The sequence below is a fragment of the Bos javanicus genome, chromosome 14 (genome assembly GCF_032452875.1).
Source record: "Bos javanicus breed banteng chromosome 14, ARS-OSU_banteng_1.0, whole genome shotgun sequence".
Taxonomy (NCBI): domain Eukaryota; kingdom Metazoa; phylum Chordata; class Mammalia; order Artiodactyla; family Bovidae; genus Bos; species Bos javanicus.
In genome coordinates, this window is record NC_083881.1 from 77,708,362 (window position 1) to 77,732,808 (window position 24,447).

Below are 24,447 nucleotides of genomic sequence, written 5' to 3' on the forward strand. Positions count from 1 at the left end.
GCCCACCATCAAGTACACATATGGGATACAGTAAGGGCTCAACACAGATTTGCTGAACAAGTGAACAGGCTTCTCTGCTCTGAGCAGACCAGTCTAGTCACAGGCCAGACTCACAGATACCTGTTTATCAACACAGAGGGACTTGCGGGTTCTTTACTTCTCTAGAGTCTATTCTGGACTTGGTAGCCCAAGTGGTTCTTTTAAGTTGGATCCTGTAATTCCTGCGCTCAAAATCTCCCCGTCCAGTGCCGCTAATACATCCAGGGAACTCGGAATCGCGTTTAAGGCTCTGCGACCCGAAACCACGGCTTTTGTGTGGCCTCATCTACTTTCCTGTCCCACGTTTCATTCTAAGCCAGCTGCAGCGCCCTCCTTGCTTTTCCTGAACACACTGAGTACATCCATGCTTCAGGGGGTTTCCACCCCGCACCTCCTGCTCAGGACACTTTGCCGGAATTGGCCCACCGTCCGCCCCCTCTCGGACTCCAGGTCCTTGCCCAACGCCACCGCAGGGAGCCTTCCCTGTGAGCCTATGTAGACCCCCATGGAGAACCTCTCCAGGTTTTCATTCCTTCCCAGCTTGTCTAGCCTGTTATCATGACTGCCCGCAGTACTGGGCACTGGCTTGTTAATTGGCCTGTTGTGTGTCATTCCCCTTAAGAATGAAGCTTTTCAAGGACAGGACTCTTCAGTGTTCAGTGTTTATAGCCGGACCCTATTGTTAGGAATAGCGCTTAGCACAGAGTTGGTACCCAATTAAAAGCTGACCAATTAAATGATCTGCATTCTTGACTTGGAAACTGGAGCTAACCAGAGCTCTCCTGCAGCTTTTCTGTGCATTCGTGATAAGGCATATAAAGGTATTAATATAGTTCTCAGAACATAGTAGCTGCTTAACAAATTATAGCTTTAGCTTTTTTTTTTTTTTTACAGTAAGGTAGAAACTCAGAACATATCCTCTTTCATTTAATTCCACAGACATTTATGGAGAAATGACTAGTTAAGTAAAAGGCGTCATTTGTACAGGATACAAAGAGAAGACAGTCCTTATTATTAGAGATGCAACAGATAAATACAGGGCTATGCTACATGCTCGGGCACCCCAAACTCTTGCATGAACCATGTTTAGGCTCCTAGTGTGGTTCTAAATACCTCAAAGGCTGATGGGAAGTCTTTTCATTAACAAATGAGAAATACATTTATAAGTTCCTCTCTGCAAGAATGGCTTAGAACATTAGAGTAACGCATTGCTCTTTCTTTAAGTTTTAGTCTTTAGAGTCTGAACGTCTCTAGAAAAGGCAGATCACAAGCTTACAGATTTCTGACTGATTCAAGGTTCCAAATTTCTACCTTTTACGTGCTGTTCATATCACCATATCTCTATATCGTCAGTATGTATATTTCTATGTACTTATATATAAATGTTTTGAAATAAATCCACACCTTTATCATTCCAAGGTATTTTAAGCCTGCAAAAGGATAGAGAAAGTGAAATGAACACCAGTGTGTATGTGTGTGTTTGCTCAGTCATGTCTGACTCTTTACAACTTCATAGGCTGTAGTGCGCCAGGCTCCTCTGTCCATGGGATTTTCCAGGCAAGAATACTGGAGTGGATTGCCATTTCTACTCCAGCAGATATTCCTGCATCTCTTGCATCTCCTGCTTTGGTGGGTGGATTCTTTATCACTGTGCCTGATCTATCTTTGATTCAAACATTTTTCCTAATACATTAAAAAATGTTACAGATGCTATTAAATACCCTTATTTTATTCTCCATTCTTATTCTTTTTAAAAAAAAAACTAATTTATTTAATTGGAGACTAATTACTTTACAAAGAGCACTACAATATTGTAAAGTAGTTAGCTTCCCTTCTTTTTCTTAACAGAGATAAACCTGAACTTGTTTTTCTCATTACTATAGGGTTTTTGAAATTTTTTTTTAATTTTTCAATTGGAAGATAATTGATTTAAAATGTTGTTGTGGTTTCTGCCGAACAACAATGCAAATCAGTTACAATCACATGCACATGTCGCCTCCCCCTTGAACCCCCTCTCCCCTCCCACCCCTCCCCTCCAGGTCTTCACGGAGCAGCAGGCGGGGCTCCCTGTTATACAGAGCTGCCCACCAGTGATCTGTTTTACACATGATAGTGTGTATGTGCCAACTACTTTCTCAATCTGCCCTTCCCCCGTACTATAGAATTTTTTTGCTTTGTTTTGTTTTGGAACTACTAAATCCTAGGTACAGTTTCATTCGTATTCACTTTAAAGCAAAAGAAAATAGAAAATCTCATTTAAAACTCCGGATGTCTGCCTCCTCTGGAAAAATCAGGAAAACGGGTGAATCCCGGTCTGCATTTCTGAATTAGACAGCCACTGGGTCTCCTCATCTTCATGGCTGCTTGAAGTTCTGCTGACTTACTTCAGGCCTGATTCGTGCGTTTGTATTTCCTATCAGGCCTCTGCAGGCATTTGCACTTGTGATTCCTGTTTTCTGAACTTCAATCCATTTAAAGTAGTTTCTTCTCACCTTCTGTTTCACTTCTATCATTTTTGTGTGTATTTCTGCTTGAAAACTATTGTTGTGTTGAAGCAGGTGGATGCAAACTTGGAATTTCCCCTTTCCGTTATCACCAGTGCCCAGTCTACCTAACTCCCCGGCAGTGGGGCTGTGGCCCCGTATGTTTTTCTTGACTGCATTGAGAAACGCCACTTTTCTTTCTTCCATGAGACTGACGTTATCTGAGTTAGGAGTCCACACTCCTCTCCTTATTAAAACCTTCCTTGTTAACTGAACCTTCAGGGATCATAATCCCCCATAATCTATATTTTGTTGATCTGGTGTATATTTTGTTCCATCCTTGTCATCAAAGGAAATTCCTAAGCCAGGAATGGGTAGTGAATAAAGAAAAAGACCCATGGTTTTATATTTCAAAGCCTGTGTGGAGAAAATCAACTCCAACAACAAAGAATTATTTCATACATTTGAATTATTCATTTTACTTTGGGAGCAGTTAATGAATATCTGAGAAAGTGTACCATCCTTAATTTATAATAATAAATTATATAGATGCTACACTGTTTATTGACTACTATGAGGACAGACAAATGGTAAATTTGGGAAAATATACACATGAGTATTTTCCTAGCAGACAGTACCTGCAACAGTCCCTTTCTGGAGCATCAGATTATGCCAGGCAAACACATCTGCTTGGCAGCAAACTATGAAATCACTTTGTTGATTTATACAGAAGTGTGCTGTTCTTAGTCGCTCAGTCATGTCCAACTCTTTGTGACCCCATGGACTGTAGCCCACCAGGCTCCTCTCTCCATGGAATTCTCCAGGCAAGAATACTGGAGTGGGTAGCTATGCCCTCCTCCAGGGGACCTTCTCAACCCAGGGATTGAACCCAGGTCTCCTGTATTGCAGGCAGATTCTTTACTGTCTGAGCCACCAGGAAAGCCCATTACAGAAGCATACACAGGCTCTTTGCAGCTTCAGAATTAAAACACAACAATGATAAAATCTCCAATACTCCATTACGGTTAAAACCAGTATACTACATTGTGGCTTTCACATTTCCTTAAAAAGGAAACGTATTCCTGATCCAGCCTCTAGGTTGTAGTGGGCAAATTGTTAAACACTTTAAATAGGAAAATGCAATATATTTATTTTCTTTAATAACAGAGTTCCTTTTGTTCTTCAAAATTTGTTTTTTTTTTTTAATATTCTTTGTTGGATGAAATTGTGTAAGACTGTATTAGTTTACAATTAAAAGACAGAGAAAGAGGATTACACACCTTAGTGAAATTAAAGTAGAAAAATAAAAGAAAACCCACAAAGATGATTTTAGATGCTCAACTTCTTTGAAAAAAGTGGCCTTAAGCCTATAAGTGAGGTTATAGTTTGCATGTTTTCTATCTGCTCTTTGATGATGAGCTGACAATCATTTAGTAGCAGAATTTTAGTTGGGCAGAACATAAATACCTATATTCAAGCAGTTTTGCCTTCTATCCTGAAATACTGTCTCAAAATTCTGTATTTGGATTAAAAATATGCTTTCTAGAAATATAAACCATACTGCTGTTCCTTCAGTCATGGTTGAGGGCCCTCTGACTTTCTATTACATACCAAATTAATGTGCTCCAGAATATGTCATCCCATATAACATGTAGGCATATAGAACATGTAATCTGCATATTAATAAGGTTATGCTGCTTTCATTATTGCACTGATTTTGTGACATTACAAATGACTTAAAAATTCAAACTGAGTATTAAAACTAAATGCACCCCAAAAGAAAGATGCACACCAACTTTGTTTTAAAAGAAGCAGTATTTATTAAGAAATTATACACTTAATTCTCCTAGTCTGTGAAGATGGTTTCTTCCATTTCCACAGGACAAGACACCAGCTAAGGGCATTTGGAAAACACTTGCAACGCCAGGGAATGGAGAATCCTTAGTAATAGGAGATGGAATGAAGTGATGTATGCACTAATTTGAACTTTTGGATCCAAAGGCAGAACAATCTTCCTTGCCAATCTAGTTCTCATCTGTATTGGCATTAAAATCCATCCATGGGATCTCCTACCCAGACTGAAATATTGGGTATTAATTGGATCATTTCAGTTCAGTTAAGCAGAGGATGCTCAATTTAATTACAGGTCAAACCAACAATCCTTTAACTATTGAATCACATCTGAAATATCTGCATTCTTTATTAATAAAAATGGTGCTTATTGAGGGCAGAAATACAATTTTTCAAGTATTTTATCATTATGATCTGAAGTACTTTAAACTATAAGTTAAAAATAAATTATAAAAACTAGCATACAATGTATCTTTTCTTACATGACATTGTTGGAAATAAGTTTTAAGTTTATAATTGCAATATCACCTGACTTTTATATATGATCAACAGTAAAACATGCTAATCATAAAAATAGCTTTTACAAATATACATTTGTATACAGTGTCTCCCTTACCATTCATAAATGTCCTTCACATTTTAAGACTTTTAAGACTTAAAAAAAAAACATAATTAGCAAAGGGAAGAACACATTTACAATCTAAACCATAAAAACCTGACAATTATACAGCTTAGAACATAGAAGAAATGGAATTTCTAAAATTGAACAATACTGTCCATTTTATTAATTTGGGTTTTTATAAACTGAACCGAAGATGCTGTTATCCTGTAGGAAACCTCCTTTCACATTTCTGGGGGTTTTCACAGTTTCTCTTTTCTGCTTTGATGGTGTCATTCATTACTTGAAATCACTTTATCTGTAGAAACTGAGAAAGAAAAATTATTTAAAATACAGAAATTTTTATTTCATTGCTGATAGCATGCAAAGATATATAAGTTAGATTTTAAGGCTTAATGAAGCAAAAGACAAAAGGAGTCTTAGATCTCTAGGATAAATACTTCTGAGAAGCTTTAAGTTCTCAGATCCTTTGTTGTACACAACACTAAAATTATTTATGTTTATAGCATGAAATGATTTTTTTTTTAATCCAGTTGATTTACTGATTGAGACCAACAATTATTTTTCAATTATTTGTCACGGTCAGAAGAGAACCACAAGTAGATCTAGGCTAAGAGGTCTGAGCTGCTCAGGACACTTTATTGCCCCTAAAGAGTGAACATGGAGTATTTTTCACCTGGAAAAGGCTTTTAAGAGCGCATCCCTAAGCCTCATATTCTTAGGATAGGAGAAAAAATCAATGCAGGGATCTGATCTGAGTTACGCAATGTTGGTTACAAAAGAAGGAATCTAGAGGCAGGAAGGACAGTGAAAGAGTCGGGGTGCAACCATGAGCTAGGAAACCATTTAAGAGTGAAAATTCAATTGGCTGAAGAACTGAATTGAGAAATTGAATATGAATATGGAGATAAAATAATGCAAGACTATTTAGACTAGTGGAGAGGGCAATTATTTATTCTACAATCCTATCAAGTTTGAGGTCTTTCTGTTCAGGTAAAATATATAACTAAACCCACTATCCATCAACTTCAAAGACTTTTTTGGTGTTAGATGGGAAACCTATGTCTTAGAGTCAAAGACAAGCAAATCAATTAGGATGGGAGTTGCTGTTGAGAGGAACATCATACATCTGTTATCAGTATACCTAGCAGGATCAATCCCAGGGGAGAACTCCAAACATTTTTGTCTTGGTATTGTGGTACCAAGGTTGTCAAGCAAAACCTGATGTGATCAAGCTTTGGATGGGATGACCCTTTACAGCTCTAACCGCGTGGTGCTGGTCCCTACGGTTAGCGCGTCTCCCGGAGAGCGGATGGAGGACAAATTATCTACGTGTATCCCCGCTGCTGTCTGGAAATGACCCGGAGCCCGCCCTCACGGAGTCTGAAATGCTAGAAGATAGACGCGTGTCCGAGGACCACTGCTTTACACCTTTAAGCAGAACAAAGGAACACTTATTTAACTTAAACCCAGAAAAGTATTGGGTTGGCCAAAAAGTTCATTCATTCATTCCCCACTCCCCCCCCCCGCCTCCCGCTGTAAGCTGGCTCTAGTTGCCTTTCATTGCCTTTAACTTCATTGAAAACAGTTTTGTTAGACTGTATTGTGACAGCTGGGATATCATTGTGCATTAAAAAAAAAACTATCAAAACTGGTGAATTTTTTGTGTAGCCATTTTAATATTGAAGATGAAAAAATAAAGCAGCATTTCTGGCATATCCTTTATTCTTGCAAGAATGTTAAAAATGCAACTGAAATGCAAGAAAAAAACTTGTGCAGTGTATAGAGACGGTTCTGTGACTGATCAAACCATGTCAAAAGTGGTTTGTGACGTCTTGTGCTAGAGATTTCTTGCTGGACGATGCTCTAAGGTCAAGGAGACCAATTGAAGCTGACAGCGATCAAATCGAGACATTCATTGAGAACAATCAAAGTTACACCACAGGGGAGATAGCCAGCATACTCAAAGTATTGCTGAAAAGCATTTGCATCAGCTTTGTATGTTAATCACTTTGATGTTTGGGTTTCACATAAGTTAAGCAAAAAAACCCTTCTTGACAGAATTTCCATATATGATTCTCTATTGAAACGTAACGAAAATGTTTCATTTTTGAAACTAATTGTGGCAAGTGATGAAAAGTGGATACTGTACAATAATGTGGAATGGAAGAGATCATGGGACAAGCCAAGTGAACCACCACCAACCACACCAAAGGCAGGTTTTCATCCAAAGAAGGTAATGTTGTGAATATGGTGGAATTGGAAAGGAGTCCTGTATTTTGAGCTCCTTCCAGAAAGCCAAACAATTAATTCCAACAAGTACACTCCCAATTAGACCAACTGAGAACATCACTCCATGAAAAGCGTCCGGAATTAGTCAACAGAAAATGCATACTCCTCCATCAGGATATCGCAAGACCACATGTTTCTTTGATGACCAGGGAAAAACCCTTACAGCTTGGCTTGGAGGCATCTTTGGATGTCCATTTATTTTGGTCTTTGCAAAATTCTCTTAAAGGAAAAACAATTTCAATTATCTGGAAGATGATTCTTTGCTCAAAAAGATAAGTTTGGGGAAGATTTTGGAATTATGAAGTTGGCTGAAAAATGGCAGAAGGTAATGGAACAAAACAAAGTTCTAGATGAAAATGAAAAATGTGTCTCTTATTTTTACTTAAAAAACCAAAGGAATTTTTTGGCCAGTCCAATATTTCCGTACAAAGCTGTGAGGCTCACAAGAGCTTTGTGGCCTCTTTACTTCTCAGTAAGAAAATGTTGCAGACCAAAGCCCTATCTCGTGAGGCTGAGTGAGGGCTGGCTGGGCACGCACACAGGCTGCTTTTCCGGTAGTTACTGACACCTACGAGTGGCCCGAGAACCCGGGAACTTGACCTTCTACTAAAGTTTTGAGGCCTGTGATACAGAGATTATGAAAAAGACTGAAAAAGCAGTTGAGGTGGTGAGAATGGCCCTGGACATCGGCAGCTTTATGTCACGTGTCCAGTCAAGCTCCCAGGCTGAAAGGAACTCAGGGAGCCTGGAAGGTATTTTCTCTTCTTTCGTGGGCATGTGCCTTTCACACTCAAGAGCAGATGTACGTCTCAAAGACTTTAGTTAACTGGATGTCATCTTCCTTAGTGAGGACATTCCTTTTAGTTCTAAGAAGACTTAGAGTTGAATATGTTTACAGGAACAGAAATCATAGTATGTTATAATTTTTTTGTGTTATATTTTTGTGCTAAGAAAATGTGGTCTCCATATTATTTTGTGGTCTCCATTATATTATGTGGTCTCCATAATATTTTTGTGTTATGAAGTCTGTGAACATTTGGTACTGTAAACATGTGTTATTTAAAGTAATTTAGTCTATTAATGTGACAGCCATATGATTTTGTCTTAGAATTTGCAGTTAAAAATTGAGACTTAATATTTCAGTTTTGTGATCTGTCTTATATCCATATCTTATATTCAAGTGTGATACTGGACAGTCTAAGAAAAATTTAGGACATCATATATTTAACTTATTAGATTTTAAGAATTATTTAATTCTCAGAAAGATTTTATTTGTTAAACCAGACAATTAAAGTACTTAAAAACACGATAAACAATATGTTAAATTTACAAGTGTCATTTACAACATTTAATTAATCAGGGACAATCATTTTTCAAAGAATTCTTAGAAGTACTTTGTAAAATTTGCTCTACTTATAATCCTAATAATTAATGCCTAGCCATTTTCATTTTAAAGCTTTCATAAATTAAACAACTAAAAATAACAAAATATATACCCTTAATAATCTTTTCTCCAGTCAAAGCATAGAAAAAACTTATATCACCAGGAAAGAAACTGCATGGGTTAGGCTTAAGTGCATTTTAATGTTTTGACATTCTCTCTCTCTCTGCTTCTTTCCCTTAGTCCCACTTTCTTTTTCTTCTTATCTTCTTCCTCACACAATATACATTTTATCCTTACTGATAAAATATATATGTATTTTAAAAAATTAAGACATCATTCTACATGTTCTTTATGTAGTTCCAGGCTGTGTGCATTTACATGAAAAGAGACAATGAAATCTTGAACTTAAGGATCAAACTCAATGTGCTACTTTTTGTGTGGTGTAAAGACATTTTGTACATTTCTTATATACATGTATCAAAAATTATCCCTTATAAATGTGGAATGAATACCTTAATAAATAAATTTAAACTTAGCCTATAGAAGGATAAAAGTGAGAAGTGAAAGCTGCTCAGTCCTCTCCGACTCTTTGAGACCACATGGATTATACAGTCCATGGAATTCTCCAGGCCAGAATAGGAGTGGGTAGCCTTTCCTTTCTCCAGGGGATCTTCCCTGACCCAGGGATGGAACCTAGGTCTCCTGCATTGCAGGCGGATTCTTTAGCAGCTGAGCCACAAGGGAAGCCCAAGAATACTGGAGTGGGTAGCCTATCCCTTCTCCAGTGGATCTTCCTGACCCAGGAATCGAACTGGGGTTTCCTGCATTGCAGGCAGATTCTTTTACAACAGAGCTATGGCTGACTTGCAAGTTTAAGGCATTGTGGTTTGGGGGTTTTGACGGATGATTTATGTGTGCATGAGGCTATATGCTTGCATTGCAGTCTTTCCTCCAAGACCTCCATTGATCACTTCATTATTACAGATGGAAGTTGCTTAAAATGCTGCAGTAGCTGTGTATGCAAAGTTTACTAATCGTGCTTCTTCAGGTTAAGTGATGGCAGATTACATGAAGTGGGTGTTATTAACCATATGGATACAAGGCATGAATACAATTCTCCTTATCTAAACCAACAGCAAAATATATTCACCCTGCTTCCCATAGAACTGTAGTCTGAGAAAAGACTAGTTGTTTGCTTCTAAAGACATGGGAGAAAGGGAACAACTATGATATTCTTGCGGCCTTTTTCTCAAAAACGACTGTCACTTAAAGAGCTGATTTGTTTAGTATAATGTGAAACTAATTGTGCTTTCCTTCTGTTGAATAGTGGATAATTTATCTACTGGCTGTATAGGAGCTTGGATGCTTTTAAAATAAATTCTCCTGATGATGAATGCTTTTTCAACTCTTAGTGTCTCCTATTTCTGAAAAACAAGAAAAACAGCCACTCATGCGGGCTTAGTTTGTATTGAACCAAGCAATTTACTTCTATTCGACAAAGTTGAAAAGGAGAGTATTAATCTACAGGGAAAGCACATTTAATTTTGAACCTCATGAATTAATATATTTGAAATAAAATAAGTACAGCAATATATTGCATAAATACACCTTATTTAAAACTCTACCACAAAAACATACTTTAAAGAAATAGTCTTTCATTCATGACAGAAATCTTTTTTGAATTGAGATTATAATAAATAAATATAGATAATCTGTATTTCTATAAAAGCAAAAAAGTTAAAAGAAAATGTGAGTAATGGAAGCTATATAACATTTTATGGAAAAGCAGTTCTCATGAGCAGGAATAATCTATATTTTTGTCACCACTAATCATGTTTACTGAGTAATTATTCAACCATCCACTTTTTATAAGCAATGTGAATACATCTGGCTTTTACAAATCCCTTATTACAACTGGGATTCAATTCAATCCAAATTTCTAAATAATATAAACAGAATCCCAGCAGTGATTGTTTATTATAAATCAAATGTTACCTTCGATTGATAAACTCTGGGGCCAAAATTGCATTATACTTCAGAGTGAAAGAACCACAGCAGAAGATCCACAATCATATGAAAACCAAGAGGGCAGTGACTCACTGCTGCGTCTACAAATGAACGCAGCTGCTCTACTATGTGAGTCTTAGAGGCTGACAGCCTCTAATCCTGGTGACCGGGGCTGAGTAGGATAATTAAATAGTAAACTCAGAAATCCCACTAGGGGATTAAAGGCAGAAAGGGAGTTTGAAGGGAGCTTGAGAGATGTTACAAGCTGGTACAGTTATTCTGGTGGGAGTTCTGCTTCAGTTGTCTAACTACCGGCAAGCATTTAAGTTGGGTGCAACAGATGACCGACCTATAGCTCACACTAACTCCAGTGATTCTCAGTAAGTCAGGACTCCACTGGCCAACCGTCTTCTGGCCGCGCTACCTGGTCACTCTTACGGCTTCTTTCCTGTCTCCATCCCATTTCCTTCCTCCTTACTTGTTTTTACCTCCAATTCCTAACAGTTCAGCTTTATAATCCACACTCATGATTCTGTCCATATTCCCATATCTTTATCTTATGCTCCATCTGTCTTTCAACATTCATCAAATAAGTATGACCATGAGACAAAACCCTAGCTGTTTATATTACAGTGGTTCACAAATATCCAGATCCGTAGGTTTTATTTCATGCCAAATGGAAAGATGAAAAGAGTAGAAAAATCAATCATTTTCTGTAAAATCATTGGATTTACTACAAAGGTAATGCTCAGATGTTTGATGTCCTCTCTTACAAAATGAAGAAAAATAGAAAGCAATATTATAAAACCATCAGAAAAGGAAAAAGAAAACAAGATTAATATTAATTTAAATTTACCAAATCCAAATAACTTGTGTTCTTACAAATATTATAAAGTGACTGCCAAACTTATGACATTCATATTTTAGTTTATGACACTGATGGCATAGATAAAATATAGTTTTTGATATTGAGTTGAAAATAATGTGCTAATGTAAAATGACAATTAAAAATGCCATTTTCTTTATGGATATTTGATTTGAGACATGGCTTACTGTATGTGATTTCTAAAAAACTCTCTTCAGAGTTAATTGCATCGTTTTGTATCTAATTGCTGCTGTCTCTAACAAATATATTAGCGCAGTAATGGTTTTTACATCTAGACACACAGATCATTTGTGTTTCTAGAGTCCATGTCATTTAATTGAAATCACAAATAATGTTCAAATAAGAGGCAGATCTAGTCTTCTTTTGGATTCATTAATTCATTGTTTACCACAGTAAACAATTTGTTTAGTGTGATAAGATGCAACATTATCAGGAGCCATACAGTTCTTCTCGATGGTCACCCCAGAAGCATTAGTGAATCAGAGTAATGGAGCGGTTAAGAAAGTGATTGGTGAGTGAAGGAGGACCTGGCCTGACTGCCCAGCCAAGGCAGGAGGGCTTTCCCTGGTAACCACTGCTGACGGGCACAGAGCTCTTCACCTCACAGCCTCCTGCTCCATTTGTGGATGAGAGTGGGGAGAAGAGAATTTGCTTCTTTGAGTCTCAATCTGCTAATTGGCTGCGCTATCTATTGAGACAAAACCTAGAGAGTGTGGTAAGATCAGACAGCCAGACCGAATTTGAGAGGTAGAGAGGTACCAGGAGGATCCCACCCATGGGACAGAAATTCAGGTCATTTCTCCAAAACAGTAAGAGAGAGGAAGGCAGAGACCAGCTCTGCGGGGAGTGGACTGGTATTAGACAAAACAATAGGGCAGGAATCTGTTTTGATTCACTTATTCATTTCTATGTGTGGACCCCATTTGTTCCCAGGAAGAAAGTATGATCCAGTTGTTAGAGTAAACCTGGAGCAATGAATACACTTACAGTAAGAAAAACAAGAATGTCTTACAATCTGTGGCATCTGAATTACTTATCCAAGACTCCCTTAATTTGTCCCAAGCAAGTTGATTGTGTTTGGGCTATTCTTAGTATCTGGGACTGGGTTAAGACGGGCATGGACAACAATCAATATAATAAATTTTATGTATATAGTCTGTGAAAGTTCATAGACCACTTTAAGTATTTCCCGTTTGATTTTAATTACAAACCAGTGAGGTAGGTCACTGGGCAAGAATCATCCTCATATTAGTCACTTATCCTTGGATCCGACAGTGAGTGTCTTGACTAAATCAAACCCGTGGTGCTTTATTTGGGAGTGGTGCTTTCAGTGGCATTCTATCCTGCCTAGTTGTGAGCAGGACAGTGGGGGTCAGGCGTGTGCATGCTCAGTCGTGTCGGACTCTCTGGGACTCCGTGGACTGTAGCCCGCCAAGCTCGTCTGTACATGGGATCTTCCAGGCAAGAAAATTGGAGTGCCTTGCAGTTTCCTCCTCCAAGGGATCTTCCCAACCCAGGGATCGAACCCAATCTGCATTGCAGACAGATTCAGACTGGGCACGATATTAATTTTAGCAGAGATGATCTCAACTGGGATATGAAAATACACTGGTGTTCTGACGGTGAGTCGGGTAAAAGAGACGGGATTACTGAGAAAGTACTAGGATTCATATACAGCCTACCTTTCTCTGTTTGGATTTTTTTTAAAAGTTCTGCCTTGGATTAATTCAAATCATTTAAATTAAAATCTTACTTTAGGCATCTGTCTAAAGGAGACCTTTTATGTTGTAAAAATACATTTGATTAAAAAAAAAAGAATGTTTAACTTCAGAGTAAAATTATGTAATGTGGGTTACAAGTTTTATTTAAAATGTCTCTGTAAAAATTTAATTAAATACTGAAAAATAATTGCTGAATTATATGATTTACCAGAGCTTGAATGTTCTGTTACACAAAGTAACACATTAATATTTCTCTTAATTCTTTCAAAACTGTCCTCTGATACTTTCTGAAGATAATTATGATTGTGTTTTGAGCTCACTGACAATCATATTTGAGTAGCTGAATTGATAAATCATAGTAATCTTATTTGGCCCATAACTTGTATTTGATCATGCACTGATTTCTGATTTCTCATGCTAATTATATAGTGTCTAACAACCATTAGTTACTCCCAATGCTGGTAAAAGATAATGATAATTTTAGGATAATACTCCAAATTGCTTAATTCCAATGCTAGAAGCCAAAAGCTGATTAATGCTAAGATTATTATGAACTTTGAAATTTTACACATTTTATTGCTTTCTACGGTTCTTTGAGTAACTGCTTTTGGCACACAAGAAGAAATATTTTAAAAATTATTTTATATATAACTTAAATGTGATTTAGAATTGATTGGTTTAGAGGTTGAAATTTAAAAGCCCTTGACAATAACATAGTTAATTCACAACCATTCAGAATAGCTAGGGAAAGGTTTTCATGGTTATTTAACGATTTTCATTTAATTTAATTAAATTTACTGTATATACTTGTCAAATAATTAGAACATAATAAAATATCTTCAATTTTAAAATTGAGCAAAATTAATCTGAGAGAGCAAGTGAAATAGTAAAGTAAAAGAAATAATTATACTATTATTTTATTAATAAAGTGTTTTTATCAATATTTGAGAAATTCAGTTAATTAAAAAATCTTAAGGTTTAAAGCTTTGGAATACTGTGAAAATACTCTTGGCACTCAAATTATGCTGGATCTAATACAATCCTGAATAATTCAGAGAGATCTCAGAGTCACTGCCTGAGGAAACTGGACTTTGTCTTATAGGACAAATTTATATCACACCGCCTACTCGTGCCTTTTTGAAATAGGTTTTGGATACCAGCTCACTTACCTCTGTTTTCTTTTTAATACTATCAGAGAATGTAGAATTTAGAAATAGTATCAATTATAGGATCATTCTGGTATGGGTCAAGATAAATAAGAGCTTGGAGCATTTTAATTCAATAAATTGATGAAATAAGATAAGCTGAGTTCTGGAAGACTTCTGTAAACAAATGTGTCCCCAATTTTTATTGGAAATGATTTTTTCCTTTATAATTAGATTCCTCTAAGAAATCACACTTTATGGACCTGAACAGAAGGCAGTATCATCATCTGTTCATCGGCTTTGACTTTGGAAACCTAGGAAAGACTCATGACCACTAAACTGTGCTGTGTGTTAAAGAGGAAGGGCATTGCGTCTGCCTAGCTCTCTGTAATTATCACCTATACCTGGTGTTTATTGCTGAGTCATCCCTCTGTGCTATTACCTGGCACATAAATGCAATATCTCCTACAACTGCTATGTACATGTGAAACTATAAATGATTTCTATAGCATTTTACAAATGCACAAATCTTAATGGAGAGAAGTCTGAGGAAATAAGGAAAGAAAGTCACCTACCCAGGCTCTTACTGAAAGGGGTAAAATAAATCCAGTCCAGAATCACACTGTGGCCCTTGTTTGAAGGCCAAACTGAAATAAATACGTGGTTTGGAATAAACATCAAAGAATAGGTGGCTCATGTCTGAGTGTAGGCAACAATGTGCCCTCCGCACAAAACATCCTCTAAAAACTGCGTGTTCTTGTGTATATCTATGGCGGATTCATGTTGATACAATATTGTAAAGTTAAAAAATAAAATAACATAAATTTTAAAAAAAAGCAAAAAAAAAAAAAAAAGTGTGTTCTCAATGGGAGGTGCTGGGAAAACAATGGCTCAGATGAAGTTTCAGACAGAATGTCCCAAACGACTTGCTGGTTTCTTCAGGCCTCAGAAGCAACCTTTTGTCTAGTGGGGTTTTGGTAGATGAGTGCTCGGAAGCCAATAGAGAAGGCGTTTATGACACTATTCTGCAGATTCTCTATTTTTCTGCTAACAATGTAGGCAAATAAGAGAATACAGGAAACTGGCTTCTGAGTCACAAAGAAGAATTACGAATATTTACTTATTTGTACATAACCTTAAAACATTTTAAATAAATAAACTTTATTTAAGAGGGTCATAGATAATGGTATTTTGTAATTGGACTTCTGTATCATTTTTTATTTTTATAGCACTATCAATGGCTACATAACTGTAAGGTGATAACAGCTACCCATTATTAAATATTTTAGTGTAATCATTTCATTGGCTAAACCCATCTGAGTTGTGAAAAGAAGTAACTAATTTTATCTGAGGAAAATATTCCATAAGAAAATACTATATCTCATATAGGAAAGACATCAATTTTATGGTGAACGTCTTCAACCTAATTTATTTTCCTGCTGGGCTGGATGAAGCTCAGGCTGGAATCAAGATTGCTGGGAGAAATATCAATAACCTCAGGTTCGCAGATGACACCACCCTTATGGCAGAAAGTGAAGAAGAACTAAAGAGCCTCTTAATGAAGGTGAAAGAGGAGAGTTGAAAAAGCTGGCCTAAAACTCAGCATTTAAATAACTAAGACCATGGCATTCAGTCTCATCATTTCACAGCAAATAGATGGAAAAAAACTGGAAACAGTGACAGACTTTATTTTATTGGGCTCCAAAATCACTGTGAATGGTGACTGCATTCACAAAACTAAAAGATGTTTACTCCTTGGAAGAAAAGCTATGACAAACTTAATGTATTAAAAAGCAGAGATATCACTTTGCCGACAAAGGTCCTCATAGTCAAAGCTATGGTTTTTCCAGTAGTCATGTATGGATGTGAGCGTTGGACCATAAAGAAGGCTAGGCATTGAAGAACTGACGTGTTCAAACTGTGGTGCTGAGAAGACTCTTGAGAGTCCCTTGGACTGCAAGGAGATCAAACCATTCAATCCTAAAGGAAATCAACCCTAAATATTAATTGGAAGAACTGGTGCTGAAGCTAAAGCTCCAATACTTGGACCTGATGCGAAGAGTCAAATCATTGGAAAAGACTCTGATGCTGGGAAAGATTGAGGGCAGGAGAATGGGGCGACAGAGGATGAGATGGTTGGATGGCATCACTGACTCAATGGACATGAGTCTGAACAAGCTCCGGGAGATGGTGAAGGACGGGGAAGCCCGGCGTGCTGCAGTCCATGGAGTAGCAAAGAGTCGGACATGACTGAGCACTGAAGAATTTACTTTCAGAAATAGTTACTTGATTTAGAGATAGTTCAAGGAAAAATGTCCTTGCTTAGCATTAGTATTTACAGAGCTCAAATGTGGCCTCAATGATTAGAAAATGAAATTAAGCTTAAATTTTAAGGCTATTTAAAATTCTGGATAAAATTTGAGACTGACTTCATAGTTATTACTTTTTATATAAATACCATGATAATTTAAGCTTTTTCAATTCATACTAACATTTTTCTTACAGTAAAAGTTAAGAAAAAATTTTTAAAAGAGATGACATTGAATGCTTTTTATAGGAACAAAAATTGCAAATTTTGAGCACACAGAAAATCCAGAGGAATGAGATGCATCAAGGTATTTAAATGAGAAGGTATGCATGTGATTAAAAAGTATCAAATTCTGTAAAATTTGGCATACTCTCCTACTGTGAGCTAACAAGTCAATTTGCATGTAAAATTTCTGCCAATTTCAAGGAGAAAACTACAAGGCAGATGACTGTAGGAGGGTGATGGCCAATCAGAGTGTCATTCAGTCACATCAAGCGTGGAGTGCAGGGCGGCATGGCTGAGCTCCCTGTTCTCAGAGCGGAAAGCAAACGGCAGCAGGTGCCCAAGAAGCTGTTAGGTGCGAAGGTGCATTCGAGACATTGACTCGCATCATGAGAAAATTGTCCTGCTCCGTGTTCTTACAGTTCTGATTGCATTAAAGAGAAAGTTTCTGCTCACGCTTATTCTGATCTCTTTCTACTACTGTCTACATTTTTTTGTCTTTGTTTTCAGTGAGAGAGGGGAGGGGGTGAGAGAGAAAAACAGGAATGCAAGATTTTTCAACATATGAAAACAACAAACTAAATTTAAAAAGTCGTGTCTTTTCATTATATTTATTTAAAATATATTCCTTACTTATGAAAAGGATTATATGGTTTTCCATTTACTGGGCTGAACTAAAGTTTAGTTTTAAAGATATGTTTATTTTACATTAAAAAGATAAGTCAATTTAATTTTAAAATTAAGTTAAATTGTCACCAAGGATCATAAAGGTACAGCACCGATTAAAATTAATAACATCTGTGAACACTAGTCTGTGAAAGTATCTAAGGTCACTGGAATCTTACAGACGTTTATTGAATTTTGAGTCTGCCTTTATTATCAGGATGACCTTAGGGAAGTTACTCTCTAAAACCAGTTACTTATAAAATGCCTATTCCCCAACATTATTTTAGGCAATAAATGAAATGACATATATTGAAAAACTCATTATTATTCCTGGAAGGAAATGAAAATGGAAAAAGTAGTTTCCTTTTCCTCTTTTATTTTTTGACTTGGAATGAAATAAAAATCTCTCTCTGTGTGCACGTGTGTCTCTGAGTATGTATGTATTGTACCACACATTTTCAGTTTTCTGCCTCAGTAAGATAAGCTATTTTTCCACATTTTTGAAATAATTAAGCCCCCAAAGATTCCACACCTTATCCAATTCACAGAGCTTTAAATGGCAGCAGCTATAGATGTTATTTCCAGTAGACCATGGGTTAGCAAAGTGTGCTTTTAGGAAATGTTACTGCACATTATTAATATGTATTCCTAAAAATGTGGCAAGGTATCCAGAATACTTATCAGGTTCTAGCTGATAAGCATTCTTATCAGTCCTCCGAAGGCCTGAACTTTCATTTCATCCCAGGCTACCCTGAAGCTTGTCATTTTTCCATATTCAGAGCAAGCCGAGAGACCGTGGAGTTTCGTGAGGGGAGACTCTGAGACAGAGCAGGGCTGATGGTGTGGACTGGTTTGCTCTTGCCAGGGTTTTAAGCACGGGGAACAGCGAGACACAGGCCCCTACTGCTTCGTAATAAAGGCACACGGTGTGGGGGTGAGGGGTTGGGTTGTGGAGGGGGAATGTGAAGTGAAGATGCCCTTTGCAATTCAAATGCTGCCTGGGTATAAACTTCATATCATCACAGGCAAATAGATTTAGGAATTCACTTCCAGAATATGGGGCAAGGAGTGTAAAAGGTCGGCACCATTTAGACAATTAATTTCTTTTCCACTGGGACCCTGTCAGTTGAGCTATGAATCAAATTGAAAAAAACCTTTTTTCCCCTTTCTTTCAATTTCTGATCTAATGAAAAGCTTTCACACCTTTTCTCATTTCTTCTGTCACAGATTATTAGATTCAGTGTAGCCTGAAAAGGTGTAACATTAGTTCCATCAGAAATACTGCTGCTAATGACTCTCTTAGCTTACTCAAGCACAAGTTTTTGGCTCTGATATTTATCAAATGATCAGTCATTTAACTACTTTTAAAATTTTTGTTCTGAAGTTTTTAAAGTTTATTACACTCAATATTTTGAAAACTAGCAATAAAAAGTCAGTAGAGTCCTATGTTTATAATACTTGGCAATAGATCAACTATATTTGGAACATTAAAATTCAAAACTTAAAAAAAAAAAAAGCACTAGTCATTTTGTGGGTAAAATTCTTAGGCCAATAAATTCAACAACCTTTGTATAAGACAATGGGAGGTTATATCTACAATTAACTGTCTCTTTCTGGAAATGTTTATTAACCCATCCAATAGACAAGTGTTGGAACATCATCATGTGTAATTTGAATATACTTTAAAACTGGATGAATGAATTGCCTGATGTACCTAAGAAATAGTTTCTGATATTTCCAGATAGAATATTACTTGTGAATAACATTTTAGATTTAGAATAAAGAAAACATAACCGAAGTTTTCAGTGTTTTATAGATTTGATATTATAGAAAAAGAAATTATTACTAATATACACATCTAGAAGAATAAAATGATAATTAAAAAAATTTAGTATCAATAGCATTAGTGCCAGAAGAATGAAGGAATATATTAGTATTGTGCCAGGGATCCAACATTCATTATTTAACAGGATGAAATGAATTACTTCCATGGACATCTTTGAATATAAAATAGGTAGGAAAGGTTTAAGACATTAATTTTCACCTGGCTGTTAACCAAACGCAGTGAACACGTTCACATGCACTTCAGTGCCTGGAGTCTTTACTGACACACAATTGTCCATCTGAAAACAGTAAGCAGTGAAAAGGCACAGAGAATTTAATAGAATTTGCATTGATATGCCATGGTGCACACAGGATGCTTTAGATACCAGGACTATGTCTAGTTAAAATTTTATGACTCTAAAATGATATTTCCATGGTTACAGGGTATTTTAAAAAGGCCCCTTTACAAGATGCAATTTGTATTCTCTGTTTCCCCTAAACTGAAAGTAATTCTAGTTAAAATGATCCTTTAAAAGTCAAATGAAGCAAATCTACACTTACTAGGCAATCAGTGAGTTATTTATTTCTCATGAGTGACTGACAGAAAAATGGAAGCATTTTAACAAACATATAGTAAGCTTTGTTGAGCATACTCATAAGCACATGAGTTCACATATTTCAAAATTATTTTATTGAAATAAAAGCATCAATTTTAATAATCAATAAAATTATTAATAAAATAATAAAATTAATTTTTTTGATTCTCTTATGCTTTATATCATTTCCTCAAACTATTTTTATTTCTTAAAGATTAGTGAAAGTCATTCAGTCACATCTGGCTCTTTGTGACCCCATGGACTATACAGTCCATGGAATTTTCCAGGCCAGAATACTGGAGTGGGTAGCCTTTCCCTTCTCCAGGGGATCTTCCCAACCCAAGGGTTGAACCCAGGTCTCCTACATTGTAAGTGGTTTCTTTACCAGCTGAGCTACCAGGGAAGACCAAGAATACTGGAGTGGGTAACCTATCCCTTCTCCAGTGGATCTTCCTGACCCAGGAATCAAACTGGGATTTTCTGCATTGCAAGCAGATTCTTTAGCAACTGAACTATCAGGGAAGCCCTTTATTTCTTAAAAATACTGTATATTTGTTTCAACAGTATCTTATAATTTACAGAAAAAAGATCTTTTGCCTCCTTAGGTAGGTTTAAGATGCTGATGAAAGAAACTGAAGATAACACAAACAGATGGAAAGATATAACAGGCTCTCGGATTGTTACATGAACAAGTATCAGTCATTTAAATATTGTTAAAATGACCATACTATTCAAGGCAATCTATAGATTAAATGTATTCTTATGAAAATACCAATGGCATTTTGCACAGAACTAGAACAAACAATTTTAAAATTCATATGAAAGTACAAAGGACTCCAAATGGACAAAGTAATACTGAGAAAGAAGAGCTGGAGAAGTCATGTTCCTTGACTTCAGACTATACTTTAAAGTTACAGCAATCAAAACAGTATGGCACTAGCACAAAAACAGATGCATAGATCAGTGGGACAGAAGAAAGTCCAGAAACAAACCCACGCACTTATGGGCAATTAATCTATGGGAAAGCAGGCAAGAACACACAGTGGAGGAAAGACAATCTCTTCAATAAGCGGTGCTGAGAAAACTGGACAGTTACATGTAACAGAATGAAATTAGAATGTTCTCTTACAACACATACAAAAATAAATTCAAAACGAATTAAAGACCTAAATATAAGACTCGATACTATAAAGCTCCTACAGGAAAACATAGGCAGAACACTCTTTGACATAAATCGCAGCAATATGTTTTTGGATCTGTCTCCTAAAATAAAGGAAATAAAAGCAAAAATAAACAAATGGAACCTAATTAAACATAAAACCTTTTGCACAGCAAAGAAATCCACTGACAGAACTAAAAGACAGCCTACTGAAGGGGAGAAAATATTTGCAAACGATATGATTAATAAGGGATTAATATTCAACCCATATAAATAGCCTGTTCAACTCAGCATCAAAACCAAATAATTCAATTAAAAAATGAGCAGAAGAACTAACATTTTTTCTAAAGAGGAAATGCAGAAGTGCCAACAGGTACACGAAAAGATACTCAACATCACTAATTATCAGAGAAAGGCAAATAAAGCCACAATGAGATGTCACCTCACGCCTTTTAGAAAGGCTGTCATCAAAAAGAACATTAAGAAGTGTTGGTGCGGATGTGAAGCAAAGGAACTCGTGCACACTGCTGGTGGGAATGAAAATTGGTGCAGTCACTATGTAAGGCAGTATGAAGGTTCCTCAAAAAACTAAAAGCAGAACTAGCATATGACCTAGCAATTCTACTCCTGCTCATATATCTGAAAAACACCAAAGACACTAGATTGAAAAGAAGCATGCACCCCAGTGTTCATAGAAGCATTATTTATGATTGCCAAGATATGGAAGCAACCTAAGTGCCCATCAAAAGATCACAGATAAAGAAGATGCGACATATATGTATTTAAGAATGCTGCTCAGCCATGTCGCCATCTTTGGAGGGTATTCGTGCTGTGCGCCTGCTGAGGTACTCAATTGTGTCTGACTTTCTGCTACCCCATGGACTGTAGCCCGCCAGGCTTCTCTCTCCATGGAAGTGTCCAAGCAAGAATACTGGAGGTGGGTGGCCATTTCCTTCTCCAGGAAATCTTCCTGACCCAGATGTCTCTTGCATCTCCTGCATTGGCATGTCGATTCTTAACCACTGCGTGACCTGAGAAGGTGCTATGCTAAGTGAAATAAGTCAGATAGAGAAACAAAAATACTGTGTGATATCACTCATATGTAGAATCTAAAAAATACAGCAAACTGTTACCAGTGAGGGGAAGGGTGATACAGGGGTAGTGGGGAGACACAAATTATTTGGCATATGATAAGCTTAATGCAAAGTGAACAGACTTGAGGACACAGCAGGGGAAGATAGGGTGGGGCAAACTGAGAGAGTAGCATTCAAACATATACATTGCTGCTGCTGCTAAGTCACTTCAGTCGTCTCTGACTTGTGCGGCCCCATAGACGGCAGCCCATCAGGCGCCCCTGTGCCTGGGATTCTCCAGGCAAGAACAGCTGGAGTGTGTTGCCATTTCCTTCTCCAGTGCATGAAAGTGGAAGTGAAGTCATTCAGTTGTGTCTGACTCTGAGCGACCCCATGGACTGTAGCCCACTAGGCTCCTCCATCCATAGAATTTTCCAGGCAAGAGTACTGGAGTGGATTGCCATTGCCTTCTCTGAAACATATACATTACCACATGTAAAACAGAGAGCCAGTGGGAATTTGATATATGATGCAGGGAGCTCAACCTGGAGCTCTGGACAACCTAGAGGGGTGAGATGGGGTGGGGGATGGAAGGGAGGTTCAAGAGAGAGGGGACATATGTATGCCCATGACTGATATGTTGATGTATAGCAGAAACCAACAGAGCATTGTAAAGAAATTATCCTCCAATTAGAAAAAAAAAGATAGGCTCAGTGATGTACTGTACATAAGGAATATAGCCTATATGGTAGAATAACTGTAAAAGGAAAGCAGCACTTTAAAATTGTATAAAAATTTTAAAAAATTTAAAAAATATTAGCAAATTTTAGTAGCTTTAAATATCACATATTTTTCAGTACTAGTTTCATTAAGGTAAAATTTAGGTGATTACTGGTGGTTAACAGAATTCACTTTGTACTTATACTTCTATTCACCTTTCACAGGCCCTCTATCTAAAGTATCTATCATATTCATTTTCTTCAGAGAATTCCAAGTAGACCTTTTAATTTGGAAGTTAAAATTTAAATAATGAAGGAGTGCTTAACAGTGAACACTCAAGTGTTCATTGAATACTCTATTTTAATACTCTATATTAATTGAATACTCTAGTGATTGTATTAATTTTATGGACTAGGTTCAGATTGAAGAATATGTTTTAGAATATGTCTCTAACTAGAATGTTAGCCTCATTCTATATAACATCAGGTATGCAGATGACACTGCCTTAATGGCAGAAGGCAAAGAGGAACTGAAGAGCCTCTTGATGAAGGTGAAAGCAGACAGTGAAAAAGCTGGCTTAAAACTAAACATTCAAAATGCCAAGATCATGGCATCCAGTCACTTCATGGCAAATGGATGGGGAAACAGTGGAAACAGTGACAGACTTTGTTTTCTTGGGCTCCAAAATCACTGCAGATGGTAACTGCAGCCAAGAAATTAAAAGACTCTTGCTCCTTGGAAGAAAAGACAACCTAGACAGTATATTAAACAGCAGAGACATTACTTTGCCAACAAAGGTCCATCTAGTCGAAGCTGTGGTTTTTCCAGTAGTCATGTATGGATGTGAGAGTTGAAGTATAAAGAAAGCTGAGCACTGAAGAATTGATGCTTTTGAACTGTGGTGTTGGAGAAGACTCTTGAGAGTCCCTTGGACTGCAAGGAGATCCAACCAGTCCATTCTGAAGGAGATCAGCCCTGGGATTTCTTTGGAGGGACTCAGGCTGAGGCTGAAGCCCCAGTACTTTGGCCACCTGATGTGAAGAACTGACTTATTAAGAAAAGACCCTGATGCTGGGAAAGATTGAAGGTGGGAGGAGAAGGGGACGACAGAGGATGAGACGGTTGTGTTAGGTAGTTAGAATAGGAAAAAGGAGTCCAAAATAGCAGTGGCTAAAAGACAAAGGAAATAGAACAAAGAAAATAGAACAAAGGAAGGTCCAAGGACTGGAGTGAGAACCTCAGGTGAAAGAAATGGCCCTCCTACCTAGCTCAGTTTATAGAGGGTAGGCTCAGAGGGAGGAGAAAAACATACAAAAAGAGGAGCCAAGATTGAGCCTCTGTCTTCTCTGCTCGTTTTTTTTTTTTTTTGGGTCGGCTCACCCTCATGCTTCGAGGATGTATTTTTCATTGTTTGCCAAATAAAACTGAGCTGTAACCGAGCTGTAACACTGG

General features: G+C 37.0%; 1 protein-coding gene across 11 annotated transcripts in view; it reads right to left on the reverse strand.

The window, feature by feature from the left end:
* Nucleotides 1-4,318: 4,318 nt before the first annotated feature.
* RALYL (RALY RNA binding protein like) overlaps nucleotides 4,319-24,447 on the reverse strand; it is an 826,242-nt gene continuing 806,113 nt past the window's right edge. For all 11 annotated transcript variants that reach the window (XM_061439477.1, XM_061439475.1, XM_061439476.1 and 8 more), the window contains one exon: nucleotides 4,319-5,299. Coding sequence is in view for 4 of the 11 variants with exons in the window: in XM_061439479.1 (XP_061295463.1) it covers nucleotides 5,265-5,299 (35 nt within the window). In the remaining 7 variants the exon portion in view is untranslated. The remainder of the gene's footprint in view (nucleotides 5,300-24,447) is intronic.